This window comes from Strongylocentrotus purpuratus, unplaced genomic scaffold (genome assembly GCF_000002235.5).
Source record: "Strongylocentrotus purpuratus isolate Spur 01 unplaced genomic scaffold, Spur_5.0 spur5_scaffold_12, whole genome shotgun sequence".
NCBI lineage: Eukaryota > Metazoa > Echinodermata > Echinoidea > Camarodonta > Strongylocentrotidae > Strongylocentrotus > Strongylocentrotus purpuratus.
The window spans coordinates 24,823,566-24,845,430 of record NW_022145597.1 but is presented as its reverse complement, the minus strand read 5'-3'; the positions used below and the strand labels follow the sequence as shown (position 1 = coordinate 24,845,430).

The 21,865-nt window shown below is 36.8% G+C and overlaps 1 protein-coding gene across 5 annotated transcripts in view; it reads left to right on the top strand.

The window, feature by feature from the left end:
- Positions 1-21,865, top strand: part of LOC575134 (leucine-rich repeat and calponin homology domain-containing protein 1) — a 50,041-nt gene that overhangs the window by 1,860 nt on the left and 26,316 nt on the right. For 4 of the 5 annotated variants that reach the window (XM_030982212.1, XM_030982210.1, XM_030982208.1 and 1 more), the window contains exons 2-7: positions 6,233-6,377; positions 13,355-13,481; positions 13,812-13,917; positions 16,621-16,757; positions 17,506-17,630; positions 20,528-20,710. In XM_030982212.1, the coding sequence (XP_030838072.1) occupies positions 6,233-6,377; positions 13,355-13,481; positions 13,812-13,917; positions 16,621-16,757; positions 17,506-17,630; positions 20,528-20,710 (823 nt within the window). The remainder of the gene's footprint in view (positions 1-6,232; positions 6,378-13,354; positions 13,482-13,811; positions 13,918-16,620; positions 16,758-17,505; positions 17,631-20,527; positions 20,711-21,865) is intronic. The other variant, XM_030982213.1, reaches the window with a different exon arrangement.

The window sequence follows — 21,865 nt, the reverse complement described above, 5'->3', positions numbered from 1 at the left end:
ACTACACACACGTGCGCGACACGTGCATTTGTATCTCTCAACAGGCGAGAGATACACTAATTTACCAAATATATCAATTAGTAGGCGGTTTCCCGTCAACATTTTTATCATCATGTATTATTCAAAACATATTCTTTCACATGATTGGTGATAAGAGCTTCCATTTCATTTTTTGAAATTGGGGCGTTTCCAATACTGGTCTTTACCTTTAATGGTATTGATAATAATACTAATGATGATTAAGATGATGATGAGGGATGATGATGATGATAATAAAGTTGATAATATTAATAATAATGTTAATAATAATAATAATAACAATAAAACTGGTCTTTGATGCATTGTCATGTTTATTTCCTTAAGAACTAATAATGTAATATGTACAATTCATTCCGAAGTGTATTTTGAGAGAGAAAGAGAGAGAGAGAGAGGGAAAAAAAAACAACTCTCATAATCGAAATCCTGTCAAATTATATTTGGTGTGATGTGAAAATCACTATCACAATATAACATTATGTACATGTACAGGATTATTGAGTGATTTACTGTAGCACTCGGAAGCTTTAAAAGAAAATTCTGGTATTTTATATTTAAAATTTATAATACTCTTTTTTCATATCTCACTTTTATATGATCCAAAAAGCTCCTTTGAACGGAATAATATTTCTTTGCCATCACAGACAAAACATGTATTTGAGCTTACATTTACATTGTACATGTACATGGACATGCATGCAAAGTCATCATGGAATGAATGTGCACATGGCGTGATATGGGGGTAGATTTTAATTTGCACCGAGCACGGTCGTTTCTGCCTGCATCATCCTGTGCAACTGCAAGGGTTATTAATCCACCTCAACAGGGGAGGAAGTGAGCTGCTCGAAATGGCAGCCCCAATCGGAAACTCCACCTTCCTTCCTTCCTCCCCCTCTCCCTCCCCATGTGCACTCTCCCTCCTCGGGTTCTGCTTCTGGCAAGCATGTTATGGTTTAAAAGGAAAGGCTTAGAAATAGACTGAAGGAAGGTACAAGGTTATATTTAGTTGAAGGGTGCATGATATCATGTTGAAAGATGCTACATACTTACACATGTACACGTACATGTTATTATAAGTATGGATAGACCTCATGTACATGTACTACAGCCTTAATTCAATATGTGACAAAAACTGACAATATTAGGCCAAATTAAAAAACAAACATGTTTAGCGACTTGCCTTTTTGAAAAATAGGAAGGACGCCATTTTTTTCTTCTTTCAAAATGGCCGCCTAAAATGGCCGCTCGGTACATTTTCCCTGACAGTCGGGTTATTTTTCAAGATGGCCGCCGTCATTAAAAAAAAAAAATCAGAAATAGATCCATTTTATCAGTGTTTTTCATGATTTTTTCTTTAAAAATATAATTGAATAAAAAAATTTAAAAAAGGAGGCGGCCCCTAAAAAGGAAGCGGGCGGGGACGCTAAGCATGTATAATTTTTTACATGGCCTTATGTACATGTACTGTATTTTCCTGTTCAGTAGCCATACCAATCTCTTTGTATGTATGTTCATGTACTTTGAGGTCATTAATCATACATTTACAGTTGGTAAGTTTCTAAAGATTTGTTTGATAAACTTTGATTTACAGTGTTATCTGCACATGATGGAGGTCAAAGCCGTGGGGGAAAAATGCTGCAATTGGCAAAGTTTCAAACATAACTTATTCTGTGAGTTACAGAAGTTTGACTCATTTTCATTTGTCAAACAAAACTGTGCTTTTGAAGTTTGTTACCGAAATGTGCCTGTAACATGTACAGCTGTTTGTCAGTCTTTTCAAGAAATGATTAAAAATACTCATTGTTTTTAACAGTGGTTAAACTTTAGACTCATGTTATAACAACCTCAAACAATTGAAACTGCACGGTTCTCGATCCTTGTACAGAACCTTGTCGATGTACAGTAGATGGCCTACAAGGTTTCCTGAAGATATGTGTTCATTCAATGTAGGTCAACATGGAGAGTTTCATCACAAAATGGGAAGCTCGTCAGTGTTCTTTAGAAAATTTGAAAGACATGTGTGTGAAAATTATGCCTATCGCTGATCATCACATTGTACCAGTCAATTCACATCAACATGTACACTGTACTACATGTACAAGTAGACTGTACTGTAGATCATATTTTAGAGGCCTTCAAGGCTTTACTTGTACACTGTACAGGTACATGTACACTTCAATGTACATATATTGTACACTTCAGTCTAGGCCTCCATGTAGAGTTTCATCACAAAATGGGTAACTCATCAGTCCTCATTAGGAAATTGAAAGACATGTGCGCGTAAATTATGCCTATCACTGAACATGACATTGTACTGGTCAGACAGTCATATTTTAGAGTGCTTGTCTAGTCTACAATGGGGCCCAGGAGAGGAGAGGATAGGGTGGATGAGAGCATGGTGAGAGTGTGAGAGAGAGAGAGGGTTTTTTTTTTCTCATGATGCGATGATGTGATGTGTTGTTGGGTCTGAGCTGGGATTTCATCTATTTCAGTCGCCATGACTCATTGAAGACGTGGAAGAGATGATGCCCTCCCTGTTCCTCTGTCTGTGCCCCTGCTCTCTCTCTTCCCCTGCTCTCTCTCTCTCTGTCTCACTGTCTGTCTCTCTCTCTGTCTATCCCTCTCTACATCTACCTCTCTCTTTCTCTCTCTTTCTCTCTTTAACCAAATCTTTGTCTCAATCTAATTCAATTCAAATTAAAAAAATTGTTTATTAGACAACATGTTGTGCAACAATGAGCTGAATGTTATAATTATACGGATAAAGTACACTGTAAAAAAATCTGGAAAAGTTATATTACCAATAAAATTGAATAGACCAATAAACTCTTTCTGGTATGTTTCCTTGCATGTGCTCATGAATATTCATTCTCAGGGTTCCAAGCAGGCATCCTGGAAACCAGGGAAAACCTGGAAAAGGGTTCCCATTTTTGTTTTCCAGTCAGGGAAAAGTTAAAGAATTTGAGAGAAAAAAGTGCCCCAAATAAAAGAAGAGCCCCAAATGAAAGAACATTGTACATTAGTCGGTCTTTTTATAAATTAAACATTTTGTCCGCATGGCCTATCAACTGTACACTGTATGCATTGTATCAGCTTTTTAGTGTTTGAAATGCCCGCTCTAATGAGTCTGCAACCTTGAAACTGTATCAGTGAAAAAAATCGGAGAGAAATCAGGGAATTTTCTGTACATTAGATTCTCAGATTCTGAATCAAAATACTGGATTAAGCTCATGCTTCAATGATAATTATGAACCTTTACGTCAGTCAGGAACTCCATGACTTCTACAAGGTGATCGTCTGTCTGATTATCAAGATATTTATGATTGGAATTACAAATTTTGAAAACCGTGTGGCAAACGGTTTTCATAACACTACAGTCTATTGGGGGAAACGAGTATGGTAAAACCGGTCACTCAAAGCTTTTTACTTTTTTGAGGCACTTCTTAAGTGTGATTTTTTTAGGGCTTCAATATTACTCCATATCACAGACACATAACATGTAGGGCCGTGTATCTCAAATTTAACATTGTTAAACGATCCCTTTAAGATATGCCGGAAACTTTTCATTCATGTTCATTATATGGTTATACCAAGTTTTGTGGTTGACATTTGTCAGTTTTGGCAGCCCTCTTTATCAATTTACACTGTACAAAGTTGTTCGCTCGTCATTGTTTGCTCATGATGATGCGATAATAGGATTTGGTCTAGATGTAGGCTGGGATTACATCTACATACATGTACATGTACAGTATGTGTATTTCAGTCACCATGACTCATTGAGATAATGTGGAAGAGATGCCCTCCCTGTTCCTCTGTTCCCCTGTTCCTCTGTCTGTACCCCTCTTTTCTTTTCTATATTTGTCCATCTGTTTGTCTCCTCTTCGCCCCCCCCCCTCTCCCCCCTCTCCCCCCTCTACCCCCTCTCTCTCCCCTCTCTCTCTTTCTCTCTCTCTCTCTCTCTCTCTCTCTCTGTGTCTGGTACATGTACATGTATGCCACTATGCTGCCCAAACAGTCTGCTCTACTGAGCATTATTCATTCATTTTTTATTTTCACGTGAGAGCATAAAAACAACAGTGAAAAGTGACAAGATACGATACAGATTACAGTATACACCATGTATTGTATAGTGTACAGTATATTTCTCTCTCTCTCTCTTTCTCTCTCTCTTTCTCTCTCTCTCTCTCCCCTTCTCGGTCTGTCTGGTATGCTGCCCAGACAGTCTTTGCTCTATTGAGCATTATTCATTCAATCATTCATTTTTTATTTCACTTGACAGCACAAAAACAGCAGTGAAAAGTGACAAGGTTCATGTACAGTATGATACATTTAAAGTGTACACATGTACACATACATGTACAGTGCATGTACAGTATGCCTACATTAGGAAGAAAATTTATGCACAGAAATTATAGTTTTACCGAAGTACAATGTACATGTACCTGTACTGTCCATATAGGTGCAAAAGAACACAGCAAAATATTTTGTGAGAAGCTAACCCTGTACAATGTACATGTACATGTACAGTGTTTATTGTAAAAATACATTTTCAATCATTTTACCCAGAAATATGCAAGTTCAAACAGATCTTAAAAAGTTTTTTGTATGGAAATGTTCTTTTTTATTTTTATTAGTCACTTCAAGGTACGTTGATAAATTTTACAAATGATTCACACACCAGTGAAAAAGAACGTTTGATAACATAAATGCAGTGAACATTACACAGCTTTAACATATCAAATATCTTTCTTCACTTATCTGACAATGGATATCCACTGGGCCATGCCTTGCCACCTGCTGTCATGGGCAGTTTTTTTATCGTTATGTACATGTACACCAAATTAGCAATGCCTGGATTTGCCGGTATTTACATTTGATGACAGTTCAGATTTTTCTTGCCACCATTGTCCCTAATTGTCACTGACTTAAATAGTAAATTGGAAATACATGTATATTTGTAAAGTGCTTAGAGACATTTGTATTAAGCGCTACATGTGTATATAAAAGCTAAATATTATTATATTATTTATGATGATGATGATGATGATGATGAAGTACATGTACGTTTGTGCCTCCACAAATTGATGTAAATGTGTATTTACTGTACATGTACATACAATACACTATACATGTACAGTATTAATGTATAATTTATATAACGAGTACAATTCGTACATCAGGGCCCCATTTCACAAAACTTGCCACCAGTAAAAAAATGACAGTTTTTTGTTATAAGCTAGTGAAATCCTTGCTTCTGATTGGTTATCAGCAGATTTGTCACTGATTTTTGTCATTTGTCATTGAAAAAAGGCTTTGTGAAACAGGTCCTACATGTAGTTGTATATCCTGGTTGAGGTGAAATCACTATAATTTATTTGCCTCGTCTTGTGGCTTGATGGAGTTAAGAGGAAGAAAAACAGGATTTCCTGTCAGATAAAATTTAAACCACAAAAAAAAGAAGGTGAACTTCACATCCCTGCACATACATTTATATGTAGTAAGGTCAGAAATATGCTTAGTTACAAAATGTAGATCTATAAATTCTCTATGTCAATGTTTATACATGATATTAAGTATTTTGTATGTGCTGATGATGTAGATTATCCCTACAGCAATGAAGTTGTAGCATACATGTACAAATCCTCTGAGGGAAAGACCAACATTAATAATCGCAAGTACTGTACTTGTAGGGATATTTGAAAATTTAGAAAAACAGATTGGATGAATGGTCAAACTAAATAACTGAAACGGGATAAAACTATTAAAAAAGATATCTACTTATGATTTATTTTTGATTAAGTTATATTAAAATTGGCAAATTGTTGATGGTAAATGAAAAACAAATGTGTGAAATCGTAATTGTAATGTCAGGCAACTCTCCAGTTTTCCCCCAATTACATCCAAAACAAATATATGCCAAAATAGAGTTTTCTAACGTGTAGTATACATTGTACATGTACATGTACATGTACACCTGTATTTCATTGCTAAATACTGAGTATTTTTTAAATCTATTACTACATGTACCTGTTCTTAATTATTTTTGAATCCTAAATTGGAAGATATTTTACACATACCGGTACACCATGCCTCAATTTCTTTCCACAATTTATCCTGAGGATATTGTATGGGAAATCTTGTGAGAGAAAATGAATGTTTACAATAAAATCTGTATTTTTCCCTCATCTCGTTTCAGATCTGTCGAAAAACAAACTGAGTGAGCTGCCCTGTGAGCTATGTTCTTATACAGCATTACAAAGAATAACGTGTTATAACAATGTCATCAGAGTGGTACCTGAAGAAATCGTCAATCTCATGTCTTTATCATATCTCAATTTAAGGTGAGTGAAACGGTTCATGGTCTTTAGTTTGCATTTTAAAAGGAAAGACCAGACAGGTGCCCTGATACTGTATTAAGTTTTTGATGGTATTGATTATTTGCTTAAAGAGCGTTTAGATGCTGTACCTCTGGCATGGTACAGTACGCTTGAAAAGAGCGCTTAAACACCCCCTTATAGGTCCTGTGTGGAAAATCTTCCTTGTCTACAATGGCCATTTTCTCAATGACAGGTTTGACTGTAAGTGTACTTTGAATCTCAATTGGAATCTCTTTTTATTTTCTTTGTGTGAATGACCCACTGTACTACACATACATGTACATGTACATGTGTAAAGAGACCTCCTGTGTCTTAGACCCCGTTCTCACTCACTTTGAAAGTGGTCTTAGTTAGACCGCTCCAGACCGCTCCAGACCGCTCCAGACCGCTCCAGAGGAACGGGTCTTGAGGAACGGTTTGCGAGCGTTCACACTCCGAGCAGTTTTTATGGCTCAAACCGCTCCACGAGTCAAAGTGGTGTTGTTGCTATGGCAGCTCAGGTAGGCGGGTCAATTTTTTCGCGCGCGGAATCCAAACCCTATGTCACCTGATGTCCCGTTCGCGACGCGTCCCGTATACATGTATATACATGTATGTGTAGTGCCTGCCCGATCGCTCATCGCGGGGAACGTCACTTCCGCTCAAAGTACGCTTTCCATTCACATTGCACGTTAGAGCGCTCTGGAGCGCTCTTAATAAGACCCACTCCTCAAGACCACCTCGAAAGGTGGACTTCTGGAGCGGTCCAGAAGTCCGCTTCCTGGACCACTTTGAGCGTTCTCACTCGCCTAAGAGCTCCAGAGCGCTCCAACGAAGTGAGTGAGAACGGGGTCTTAGCCTCTACTCCAACACAGAACTTAAAATATTATATTAATTCAAATAATGATAATAATGGCGCTTAATACTAGGTTTCTAAGCATTTTACATTTTAATAGTTATTTACCCCAGTCATTGGATCCAATTACTAATCCGCACATGCGAGTGCACACTCTCCACTCCCTGGGGAATATTCCAGCCAGGCGACATTTTACAAGCGCACACATGCCAATCCGACAACATTGCTCACTTTCTACCGGGTACCTATTTAACACCTGGGTGGAGAGTGGCAAATGTAGATTAATGTCTTGCCAAGGGCATTAGAGTTGCGGTGGGACTCGAACAGCGAACCATGTGATTCACAGTCCGGTGACATATATCCATTAGAATGTCATACATTTATTTTCCTCATGTGAATGGACCCCGCTGTACTTACTAAAAGAGACGTCATTTCCCCCTGGTGTCTGATCCAACACTGAACTTGGTTTCCTTCTCGCATGTCTCGTTTTCAAGCTCCCGGGAATTATTCCACCAGACTCTGAAAACATGTTTTGCAGGAAAGGAAAACCAAACAGTTATCTGCGGCATGTCCAGTTGCCATATTTAGAATTGCATGTGATTGCATGAGTACCATGACTTTGGACGTGGACACATGATCAAAGCCAACAACTTCTGTTGAAGGCCATAAAGGTGTTCATTGTTCACTCATTATTTCACGACTAGAGTTTCATATTTAATGTCCTTTTATGTGATCTACCACAATCTGTACATGTGCATGTAAGAAATACCTACCAACAAGAACTAAACAAACAAAAAGCATACAATTGATATTGAGAAAGAAGAAAAATGATTTATACATGTTTTTTTCTGGGAAAGAGTACAGTGTTTTATTCTTTCCTTTCAAAACAAAACTAGTGTACCAGTCCACGAAGGGTTCATTAGATTTTTAGGATGATTTAGCTCTGTTTTTTCACATAATTTTACTCATTAAAAAATAGTTATATTATATGATGGACATCCGGCAATCAGAAACTTAAGTTTATACAGGAACATCCTGTCCATCCTGTTCATGTACCTGGTAGGCCTACTTGTATATGGTACAGTAGATTGGTTTACTTATGTTTCATATTATAAAGGTCAGTTTCTGCAAAGAGTTGGCCGGTTATTCCAAAGGTTGTTTACATTCACACAAGCAGGCAATCCACAACAGAGGATATTTTATTGATTTAAAAGTGAAACAAAAATGAGTTTGCTAAAAAAAAGTTACGCATCTTTATGATCTATCAGAGGTGTACTTACAGGTACAGGTGCCAACAGACCTGGGCCCTGGGGATAAATAATCTTTGTTATGCATTTGTGTTTATACCTTTTTCAGGTAAAACTGTACTTGTTAGCTTTGGAAAGTACAGGCTTTGACCTTTACCTCATCAGCATGGATTTTTTGTCAAGCTGTGTCCTCACAATCCAGGGGGTTCTAGGCAATTTTGTCAATAGAATTAAATATGTGTATAGTACATGTACTGTACGTGGAGCCCGAAATGCAGGTCAAGTAGATCAAATACTCCATAATTCATACATATAGGGTCAACTAGCACCCGTAGCTGATGGTGATACAGGTGTACACGTACTATGTACAAGTATTTAAAATATACAGGTTGTTGATGATAATAATGATAACAGTAATGTTGATGAATAATGATGATGATGATGATGGTGATATGATATGATACTGATAATGATGATCATAATAATAATAATAATAATAATTACACTGTATGATAATAATAATGATACTGATGATGATGATGATGATGATGATGATGATGATGATGATGATGATGATGATGATAATGATGATGATGATGATGATGATGATGATGATGATAATGATAATGATAATAAATAATAATGATAATAATAATCACTAATTATAATAAAAAATGATTAGAATTTTATTGACAAAAGTGATAAATAATGATGGCTGATAATGATAATGATATTAATAATTTAAATAAAAATAATAGTAATCACTAATTATAATTAAAAAATTATAATTATATTGACAATAGTGGTACATGATGATGGATGGCGATAATACCACAACTCTTCTTATATTGAAGCCAATGGAAACGCAACTTCACCTTGCCACTTGGTAGAGAGAACATATACCTGCAAGTTAATTGGATGTTTACCCAATAAGCCGTCCCTAAATTAGATTGCATTCCTTATTAACAGGGGCTATCAGACAGACGCTTGGCCCTCGGGCAAAGGAGTCTACTTGTACTCTTTCCATACCACATTTGCATTTGGTACCACGATCAGAACAAGAATTTATGCAAAGTTGCAAACATACATGTAGAAATGTAGGTCTTCTTTTACTGTCAAACTTCATGTTTAAAGGGATAGTTGAGTTCTGTTTTCAGACCGCAAATGCCTTCAAAGTGCATGGTTTATTGCTCTTATCATCTACATGTATGACATTTCTAGTGCCCTTTTAGAACCTAAAATTGCTACAGGTATGAAGGTAATTTTAGACCCCCAAATGTGTGAAAATTAGCCAATACGATCATACCAATTCAACTCCACTTTCAAAAAAATATGGTGACCGTTAATTAATTAATTAATTAATTAATAATAACAAAACATTGGCCGGCTGGTTAGGCTTAATATAACGAACACGAAAAAGCCAACAAAAAAGCCAACAAAAAAACCAACATCGACATTAATTAGCTGAAATACAACGTAAAAGGAGCTATTTTCTTTTTTCAACAGCTTTTTCACATTATCAAATATTTGTGGTGGTACACAAATATTAGAAATCGTTATATTTATGGATATTTCATCCGTCTCTGAACTGATTTTGATCAAACACAGATGATTTTGTCATTTAAATTGTACATGTATGTTCTTTCATATTTGACACTATTTTTTGTAGTGCCCTCTGCAACAGAACTCAACTATCCCTTTAACACTAGGCCTCTCTCTACCTCTCAAGAAGTGATCCATTCCTCATCCTCTCACACATTTCTTGTGAGGATATACTGTACCCCTTATAGTCTGTAAAATGTCTATGGAAATTGCAGCATGTACATGTACATTATTCAAATGTTACTTGATTTATCACATGCAATGCCAAAAATAGTTTAGTTTTAATAGTGCTTTCACATACTGTACTAGCCTGGATAACATTAACAGTACCGGTAGATTATCTTTTGCTCCTAGTTTTTACACTTGTCGTGTACAGGTACATTCAGGCTTTATACAGTGCTTTACAACTGAATTATTCAGACCCCTTGTAAATTGAATGGTTGTCGTGTTTTTCAAAACTCAAGAATGAAAGGTGGATCAATTGAATTAGGGCCTGTGCTGAATGCTATATGTTACACTACACGTAGCTTTCAAGAAAATAAATCACAACAAATCAATTTTTCACATACCCCTGTACATGTACAATGTACTTAAGCAAATGACAAAACTTGGTAAGGTTATGAATAATTTAGTTGTTGATTGTACATATACAGTAGTATACAATTAAACAAGTCTAGACCAATCTACTACATGTATACTGCATGTGAACACTACCGTGATACGATGATGCATGCCATGTATTAATTAAATTTCTCGGCTGGAATATACTGTACTTCCAATATACAAGTTGCTGCACTCTGGATATATATCCACCTAGTCTTGGCCCCTTCTAATTAAATGCTGCCTAAATAAATGGCTCATTGGATATGACAGCATTGGCTCCTATTTATAAGCTTGCTGGCTGGCTGGCTTACTTCATTTTGTTTTTTTAATTTCCTGAACAACCGTATGATAACATTTAAACAGGGAATTAATCATGTAGGCCATGAGCTGTACTGTATACATGTATATACATTAAAGACATGGTACAGATACATTATGTGCGTAAATTAATAATCAAGGCCTTTACGCTAGTGCCTCAAGTGTTGTACTGAAATAGGACACAATGCCATCTTGTTTCAATAAATAGTACACTTTATTTACATGTGCATGTGCCCTCCCCCTTCCTTAAAAAATAAAGATATAATCAAATAAAAATGTATTCTGATTAGATTAATGAAAATCAAATGAAATATCAAGAGATTGAACTTAAACAACAAAAACATCATCATCATCATCCTTCCTCATTTTTTTTTTTATTAACATTTTTTTAGGGAGGGGGTTATCTGCAAGGGAGAGGGTGCATACACATTTACACAGCCTTGCTTTAAATTTAAGAGTGAAATGTAAAGGCCTACACTTTGCACTTGTACAGAGTACATTATGGAGTGCATTTAATGTACCGGTATGTTTAGGCCTCCCATGTTATATGCAGGGGAGCGACCAACAGAGAGAAAGATTAAGTGGGTAGGGGAAAGATTATGGGTTCATAGCCCTTGCTTTTCCTGTGGATATATTGCATTCTACCCCCGTAACATGCGACCCCAATACCGAGAGGATCAATTCATGAAAGTACAAGTTAATCACAGAGGGCGTGATGTCAGATACATGTACAGGGATGTTACCTGTACACCCAGTTCACACAAGGCGAAATGTGGTATTGTATGTTTGGAGCGAGAAGGGCGTCAACTTTAAAGGTAAAGAACAGTTATGGTCATGCGATTGCATTGTGAAAGAAACGTTGTGGAATCGATCAGAAAAGGTTGATCATCTAGCATCTAGCATCTGCAAGGTTCTGGAATCATCAAAATGATAAGAAATTTGGCCCATTCTTCGTAAAGTTACAAGCACTATACACAGAAAGATGTATATGGGACTACCCTATATCTCTCACAGACCATGAGAGAAACAAATTTACCAAATATATGAATTAGTAGGCGGTTTCCCGGCAAATTTTTTTATCATCATGTATTAGTCAAAACATATTCTTTCACATGATTAGTACTAAGAGCTTCCATTTCATTTTTTGAAATTGGGGCGTTTCCAAAACTGGTCTTTACCTTTAATGCAGATTTACTTGAACACAACCTTAATGTCCTTCTGGTTTCAGATACATGTAGTACATGTATGAGGAATCATTGTATAGTGAAAGAGGCATAAACTTGTGAAAAATTGTCATATAAATAGAAAAGAAAGAAACATTGTATAAAGAAATGCGCAAGTGATTTGCCCATTTTCTTACTAAACGACAATCAAATTAAAATAAGAAGATAACTTACATCTACATGTAGTTTTCATTTGTAAAGTAAATGAAACATCCTTTTTGATTTTCATGTACATTGTTTTATTATCTAAGACGTTCCAACTACAGTAGAAATAAATGTATGTAACTTCAATTTATATCGTATCTACAATTGTATAGCTAGATATATTTTTCATATATTTATACAATTAATTTTTCTAGTGTGAATGAGGGTAAGTTTGAATGAGGGGGACTTGGAAGGGATAGGATGCGGATCACCCGCTCTGGCATTGGAATGGGATTATCATGATCGGAGCGATTAGACAGCAAGTCAGAGGAAGGAAGTCTGACGGATCAAATGTACTAAACGGAGGCTGATGCATGGTGACCTCCCCCTCGCATGCAGGGGTGCCAAGAAGGGATGAAGGGGAGAGAGAGGGAGGGAGGGAAGGAGGGAGAGAGACTGAAACACAGAGGCATACATGTACATACATGTACATATGGACATTTGTAAAGAGATTGTGAGAAAGTATGTGAGAGACAGAAGGGAAAAAAGGGCTGAGAGCAATGAACAGGCAATATACATGTAAGACACATTTGTGTGTATTTTAATCCATGGAATAGGGGTTGAACTTACCATATTTTGAACCGAAACCTCCCTATCGAATTTGGGTGGGCGAATACTGATATTTTGTACATGTACGTGTAGCGCTAAAGAGGAAAAGACACAGACAAAGAGAGAAAAAGAAAAGAGAGTTGCGCTTGTACACTTCCGAAACATACACTTTTTTTTTGTACATATTCATGTTATCAGTTCCTGTGTCATTATTTTGCCCAGGTTTATTAATTTACTGTAAAAAATCATTAATTTGATATATAATTGATTGACTTCGTTATATGAATTTTATGCTTTGCATTGATAAAATTTGGATAATATCTTATTAACATTCTTATTTTCCTGCTTCTCTTTTGACAGTCGAAACCAGCTCAGTGTCTTACCTATGCAAATATGTGATCTGTTCCTTGAAGTCCTAATACTAAGCAACAACAAATTAGTCTCGTTACCTCCAGAAATTGGCAAGTTACGAACATTAATGCTTCTGGTGAGTATATTTCGTTTGTTGTTGTTGCAGAAAACAGTTCTTTGATTATGCTTGCCAATCACATAGTTTAAATTCATTGTTCGTTGACGTTCTTACAGATTGAAATCAACATACAATAGAACTTAAATAGAATACAATAGAACTTAAATAGAATACAATAGGACTTAAATAGAACATAGTGTTATTTGTTACATGCTCACTTATACTTACTGTCTGTTATTTATATCTGAGGTTGTTTATTTCCTTGATGGCTTGCATCTAGATTCAGTGTGTACTGTACCCCCTGAATCTAAAGAATGTCTTAACAACTGTCCCAATTTTTTTTTGTAGGATGCTTCCTGCAATGAATTGGACAACTTACCGAATGAGATCGGGGAGATGTCAGGACTCAAAGAGTTAAACATCAGAAGAAATCACCTTGTCACATTACCAGATGGTTAGTATATCAACGATTCTACCCCTTTCAGACAAGACCCGGTAAACCGCTACATTTTTATAATGTTGACGTAAATGTAAAACACTTCATATTTCTATATCTCATAACGCAGGGCTCAGTAACTATGCATAGGCTCATGTTTGATTTGATTTTGGTACTGCATTAACAACAACAAAACGGTTTACTGCATTTGTGTGAATGGGGCTGTAAAGACAATGATTTGAGATTGAATCATCATGAAGCAATGAGTTAAGAATTAATCATACAGTGCACCTGCACATGTATGTTCAAGTATTATTGTGCCAGGTGGCTTTATATGATGTGTGTACATATTGCTTACGGTAGTTAGCTTGTTCAAAATCGGACGATTGGTAGCTAAAGGTTGTGGACCCACACTTTAAAGCCACATGTTTGTGTAGTGCCACATGCGCATTTCTGTGTACAGTCCATGTGACTTTTAACAAGACCAAAACCTCACAGTATACACTAATATGCATACATGTGCTACATGATTATCCTTTTCCCCCCTAAAATGCTTCCACACCATTTTCTTCACAGTGCGATTGCATGACCAGAATTCACATTTATGTTTTACCAAGTATTCTGTATCTTGTAACTTTCAGTCGGATTACTGTGAATTTTCTTTTCTACCATCGATGATTATTTACATGTACCGTGGTATGCAGTTTTACTTTTATATACCGGTACATTATTATTATTTTTTAGATTTTTTAGATAGAATATTGCAATCACCTTTAATTTTTGTTATTTCCTTTAATTTTTGTTATTCCCTTCTGCAATACTAGACGTTGATGATTTAATTTTGCAACTTCAGTGACATGCTCAGTCAAATGTATTCAAACAATTTAAAAGCTATCACAGTTATGGCAACATTAATTTTTGTTTTGTTTTTAATTGGATTATGATGATTGACTTAAACAAACAAAATACAAACAAAAAAACAGTCAAACCAAACAAAAAAAATGATACGAAACATTTTGTATATTCTGAGCTTACATGTACATGTACATAAAGTTTTTCATGTGAAATAGCATTATGACAAGTTTAGCTAATATCACATGACCAAAACATGTAGCCTCAAATGCCAAGGATAAAGTGTTATTGTTAGTTTGTGCTGTAGCTGGTATGGTACATGTATAAACAAGTAGTTTTCTCAATGACGTACTTGGCAATGGCATTCCAATGCTCTGAGTTTTCTTAAGTTCTTAACCCAATTTGTTTTCCCCTCAACGAACATGAGGGAGTCGTTGAAAGGGAGGTAGAGGGCCTAGATTTGACCCCAGGGGGCGAGTATGTCGCGTAAGGTCATCAGTCACTGAGGGTTATCTGTCTCTAAGGGTGTGTTTCTATTAGTCTGAAGAAGCTCCAGAACATAAGACCTGTTTTCATTAGCCTAAGTTTGCCAATTAACCCGCTATTTCCAGACTCAGGATATTAACCTGCTAGCAACTGCAGGCTGATGACGATGCAAATTAACTGGCTAAGTTGTGGTCGGGATAGTTAAAATAGCGGCTTATTCGGCTAACTCGAGCTGATGAAGACAGTCCTACTGTTTTCATGAAAAACCATGATAAGCACAAGTTCGTGGACACCCAAATGAAATGCATTTTAATCTAATACGCACATTTCAATGTGATGTCAACAATCTTGTACTAAACGTTTAAATGTATTTAACGTATTTAAGTACATGTACAGTGACAGTGGTGCATGTAGGTTTATACAAACAAATAGAAGTTTATAGACATCTTATTGAAATGCGTGTTGATTTTGATACACGCTTCCTTTTTGTGTCGTTAGGTTAAGGTTCTCCATCTTCAGTGGGCCAAGTCAAGCACTCTCTTTGAGCTTGAGCAATTATCTCAAGTTTCAGAGCCTATATCCTTGTCTGAGTGTGTTTTCACTGGCAATATATTCCCGCGGTTGGCCAAATAATGGGCTATTTTTGCTAACAAGTCATGTTTATTTATAGCTTGAGCTATTATCCTAAACATAAGTGCGAGGTGAAAATAGCGCGCTCTTTGCATCTTAACTGAATTACAATGGAGCTTGACATACATGTTATAGTTTCGATTATAATAAAGCTAGTTTCCCCTGGGTAAAAAATAGTTGCCTACTGTATTTTGAAAATTTGGGCTAATGTGGACAGGGTCTTCAGGGTCTTCAGGGTCTTCAGTGTTTAGATGACGAAATGGGACAAGAGGGAGTCCTTTTCTGGCTGCTGAGGCCACTAGAATGCTGCACATTGTGGGTTTGATACCTTGTACATCATGTACATGTAGCTTTAAAGTGTATAGTAGTCCTTGAAGGTGTGCTAGCTAGGGAGGGATGGAGAGAGCGGAGGGGAGGGGAGGGGAAGAGAAGATGGGGAGAGGAGAGGAGGGGAGGGGAGGGGAGAGGAGAGGAGAGGAGAGGAGAGGAGAGGAGAGGAGAGGAGGGGAGAGGAAGAGAGAGAGAGAGAGAGGGAGAGAGAGAAGGGGAGGGGGAGAAAGAGAGAAAGTATATATCTGCTGAGAGTCGAGCAGGTTTTTAAAAGTCACATCCTTCAGCACAGAGTTAGGCCTTTCTTACTCTCAGCATATTTTATTCTCTATTAATAATCAATTTAATCTTGACATACATGTTCAAGTAATTAAAGTGAAAATTGTTATAAATTCACTTTTCTCTCTTCTCCCCACACTACAGAAATCAGCAAGTTAAAACTAGTGAAGCTTGATATCTCATGCAACAAGATCCAGCTGATTCCACCTTGCTACCGGACCATGCACACGCTAGATACCTTCGTAGTGGACCACAATCCTCTCACAAACCCTCCAGCTCAGGTTGGTATCAAGGGCTTTAGTAGACCCATTGGCTTTTCTTTTTTCTTAGGGAGGGGGGGGGGCACATCTGAAGTGGACCATAATCTGCCCACCAATCCTTGAGCTGAGGTTGGTTTCAAATGTTTTAGTAGTGCCCAATGGCTGCGGTGGAGGGAGACACCAATAAAGTGGACTACAATCCACTCTTAAATCCTCCAGGACAAGTTGTCATGGTATCTAGAGCATCAGAGGGGACCTATTGCTCCCCCTTCCCTCTCCCAAATTTTCTGGTAGTCACAGGTTCCATACCACAATATTATGTTCAAAATATTAGTTTTAAAGCCCCACTGCACTAGTTTGGTCAGGAGAGAATAGACCTCCCTGCAAGGTCACTGACAGGTGGTTATCTCATCAACTCAGCTCTCAATTAACATATGAAAAAGGGGATCATGGGAGACCAATGGTCACCGTTTATGCATTGTTTGCTATATAGAGGGCGCAAGTAGCTATAAGTAATGCAGTGGGGCTTTAAATACATGTATGACTGTTATCAGACGTGAATACAAAAATATCTTGGACCTGCTCTGAGATGTTTCTATCTTACCATCGATGCTCAGGGACCTGTTTCACAAAGCCCTTTTTCAATGACAAATGACTAAAATCAATGACAAATCTGCTGATAACCAATCAGAAGCAAGGATTTCAGTAGCCTATAACAAAAACTGTCACATGCCACTGATGACAAGTTTTGTGAAACACCCCCACCCAGGTCTGTACCAGAGGGAGAGTACACATATTCAAATACCTTGCCACAGAGGCTACCAGAGCGGACAAGAGGAGAGGCATGATCGAGCAGAGTGATTGGAACTCAACAAGGCATCCATACAACACCAAGTATGTTATACAATCAATCTCAGTCATTAGAATTTGCATTTAAACCTCTTTCAGAAAATGTTCTATGGAAGTGTGGATGCATCCGTGCAGCAGAGGGCTTTGAGTTTTTTTTTAGAAGTTTTCATGATTGTTCATCTTGTGAAATATCATCTGCTGTAAAACCAGAACGTTCACTATGAACCTCATGAGCAGGCTCTTTTGTTTAGAGCCAGTAACCTGGACGACGAGCGAATATCACGTTAGCACTTTGGTACTCAATAAATCTGGATCGAGCGCAACTCATTATAAAACAGGACCCTAGTGTACCATATACGTTATGTACATGTAAATGTGTACATATGCACATGTCCCTCTCTAACAATAGGAATGAGAATTATCAGACAAATGGAGAGTTGTGAAGCTTTTTCTTCCAAGCAAATACTCTATGCTTTCATCCATGTCTATCCCATTCTGTGTAAGATAATCCTACCCATTCTTCAAATTAATTGGTGAAAAGAAAGATTAGTCGTTGAACAGCTTAAGGGAGAAAGGTGAAGCGTTATCCAAGCCGTGTATTCCTCGGCCGTAAAAAGGAAGGAAAAGCGGATCGATTGCCTTCTTTTCTTTCCAAATTGGCAAAAAAATAGTATGTGACATCCAATGCAGTCATATTTTTGTTCTTGTTTATTATAAATCAATCAAGATAAATATACCTTTTCACCAAAAAATTGAGGTAGAAATGCCATTGAACTTCCATGTTTTTGGTAAGAAAGGCCTTGCAAGAAATTGTTTCCTTTGTTAATCGTTATGCGTGTAAACAAATACTCAAAGCTTTGAATTTCAATTAATGTAGTAAAAAAAATCAAATTTAAGTGAAGTGTGATAGTGGACTTTTTCGGAAATGTTATAACAAAAGATTTCTGAAGAGTACTCCAAGAAGGTTACAAGTGATCAAACACCAAAATGGCTGTCCTGCATACATAAGAATTTTACTTTTTGTGTAAATTTTGGAATGAGTGAGAGCCAACCGATTGGATTTCATGTCATTTATCGTTCTGAAGTGCATTGAATTTTGTGTTTTAATAGTTCTTCTCTAGGAGCAAGTCATCACCCTTCAGGACCCCCCCCCCCCCTCCAAAAAAGGAGTGTAAACAGCCATTTTATCATTGGTCATTGAGAAATGTAATTCAAGTTCATCAAAGTTATGTGTATCATAATTGGTGTTGCTCCGATATGCTCATATTTGCAATAAATGTTAACGATGTTTGTAAAATTCACCAGCAAAATATTTAACATCATTAAAAAAATCATGTGCTGAGTCATTATAAGCCAACCCTGAAAATGTGTCAACTTGCAAAGCATCATTGTCCAGTTTAGCCGACCCTGTACTTTGTATGTTGATCATGCTCCGTTAATTACTTGTATTTTCTTGAAGTGAAATTTCCTTTGCAGTGTTTTATCAAAAAATTTGATAAATTTCCAGCTAACAAAAACAAATAAATGAAAGATATAATGTACATTTATCATAATGTTCATTATTACTTTGCCAAAGGCCTTGTAATATCAAGAAAATTAACATTGAAATTGATATTAGAATTATTTGATTTCAAGTTTTACTTAATTTACTGAATAAATGTATTTCCTCTTCATGATCCCTATTAAGCTAAAGCTCATTATTTGCAGTAGAGCTGAGGCCTGATTTTCTTTGCTTGTTTCAGAATTGCAGTTTGGAAAACTAAAATGAATCATTTTGTTTTCACATCCACCCAGTTATGTTAATGTAATGTAATACTTGTCTGTTACAAGCATTGTACAGTAACTTGTAAGACATCTACAGTAAGCTACGTGTTATCATGTCAGTCAGTCTTCCTGTTTCAATGTGACATGGGAAACAACGGAGCAATCTTTTTGTTTACTTGATGTTACTTGCTCTAGCAGTAGTACACGTTATTACACTCCTTGGGTACCAGTACACATATTTTGTCTTGTTTTAGAAATGTTCGCACGGGATAGAGAGTGTACCTGTGTATACCTACTATTGTGATTTGTGCCATATGCATCGTATCATCTGCTGTGGACTTGAAGGATGTTAACTCATTTAATCGATCAGGAAATATAATGTTAATGTCGTCCGCTACCCTTGGATATTAGTTAATTGTGGCAATGAGTAATTTTGAATATCCCTTTACATTTATCCAAGGGGAAGCTGTGTCATAAGGGATATGGAACATTAATTGCCATGCTCTAATGTGAGAGAGAATTGCATCATGTCATTTTTTATTTTTGTATTTTTGAGGCAAAACAAGGAAAATTTTACAAAGCTTAACATGAGTAATATAATATCTTGCCAAAAATGGTTATACTTGCAACAAGTTTGGTTGAGTCTAATTAGACATCTTTACATGAACTTACATAGTTTTGGACTGTTAATGATTGTGTCAATTTTGAAGCATTTTTGTTGCTTCAGGACCTAAGGCAACTGCCACTCATGATATCAATTTCTCTATCAACTCTTTAGATGCCCAGGGCTGCGTTTCACGAAACCGTGAGAAGTACAAGTTTAGCGACAACACATTGAAATGCGTGCATAGAATTTTACACATGTATCAATGGGATGTCCGTGAACCTGTACTCATGATGGTTTCATGAAATGATGCCCTGGCCCCGGGTTGTACATACATATATGTATGTTTTTTAAAAACTTTAGTACTATTATTTAAACAAAAAATATAATATGAGTTAATGTCCTACATTTAGTCCTCAGCAGATGATATTTACATGTATACTTCCAGCACAAATTCCTTTCTATACCAGCCTTGTCCTATCAGGTACAATGCAAGCGATGCCACTTTTGTATTTGAAAAGATATTTTAACCCAACTTTGTCTTTGCTCCTTCTATCTGCTTTCCCCCTATCAGATACCGCTGGTTCTCAGCCAAAAACACCTCCACTCTCTCCCTCCAAGAACTCCCCCCTTCCAAACCCTCCCCCGATACCTCCCCCACCACGCCCTCCTTCTCCACCTCCTCCGCTTTCTCCTTCTCTACTTCCGATCTTGCTCCTCTTTCCTCCGAGCCAGTTTTCACCGGGATTGATCTTAGGTATAAAAACACTTCTTGCTTCCTTTTTTTTTCTTTACCACGCCGTAGTCATTAGCTGAATAGTCACTTTGCAGTTAATTTCCTTTGTTTTGCATTCAGTTTTAGCTTTGAGTTTGCACGTTTTCATTCCGTTTCATGCACGCTTGTTATTCATTCCCATAGGATCAGATGGAAGCTAAAAAATTAGCATCCAAGGTTCACAGTGATGTAGTCCAAACATGTGCTCCGAGACCCAACTCTCTAGGGGCCATATCCTTCAACTAAGATTTAAACTTGATGCTTTGTTCACCATCGGTCTATAAACGAGTGTAACAAAGGTAGTTAGACAAAGGTCTAAATTTTTCCTTTTTTAACCAGGACTTACATGTAGATCCAGTAAGTAGGTCCATTGTTTAACTCAATTAGTAGAGAACGCCATTAAAAGTTGGACTTTGAGGAGCATGGTTTAACTACGGTACCAAATTTTAGAACATCAAGGACTATTTTTGGTCCTTGGGGATATAAATTTTATCCCAGTTTTTAAGTTTGAGACCAAGACCTCAAATCTGTTTCATTGCGAAATCTCTATACCTCTTTGAGACCTGTTTGGACTACATCACTGTTGTCACCATGGTAACATGCCACCATCCATCTTATACAATGTAAATGTACATACACATTTATACTGGTATCTCTGTATTACAGGCATGACATGAAAAGTGATTGTAATGTAATGTGTGCGTGTGTGTGCTGTGTGTCTGTACTGTATGTCATTGCTTTAGAGCCAGAAGGTGTTAACTTGCATCATTTACATGTAATACAGAGTTAATGCCTTTCTGGCTCTAGGCTGTCAACAGATGATATATTTCGTAACAGTTTAAAGCTGCTTCCTCACCCGTTATGTAAACATTCATGAAAGCCTACATGTAGCCACCCCCAAAATTGTCCTCTTTTTTTAATATTATAAGATTTTGAGTCGCAGTAAGGCTTCAATGCTGTCTGGGGGTCAGACATTTAATTTGCAAATTTTCTTTTGATAGTTTTAATGTTCTAATAAGAATGTTCTTAAAATTGAAAGTACCCAGGATATTTTACACTTTGGGAATATCATCAAAACTTCTCTTCATAATAATTCCTTGATGATCCTGATTAAGGATTGTATCTCTAGGCAAACTG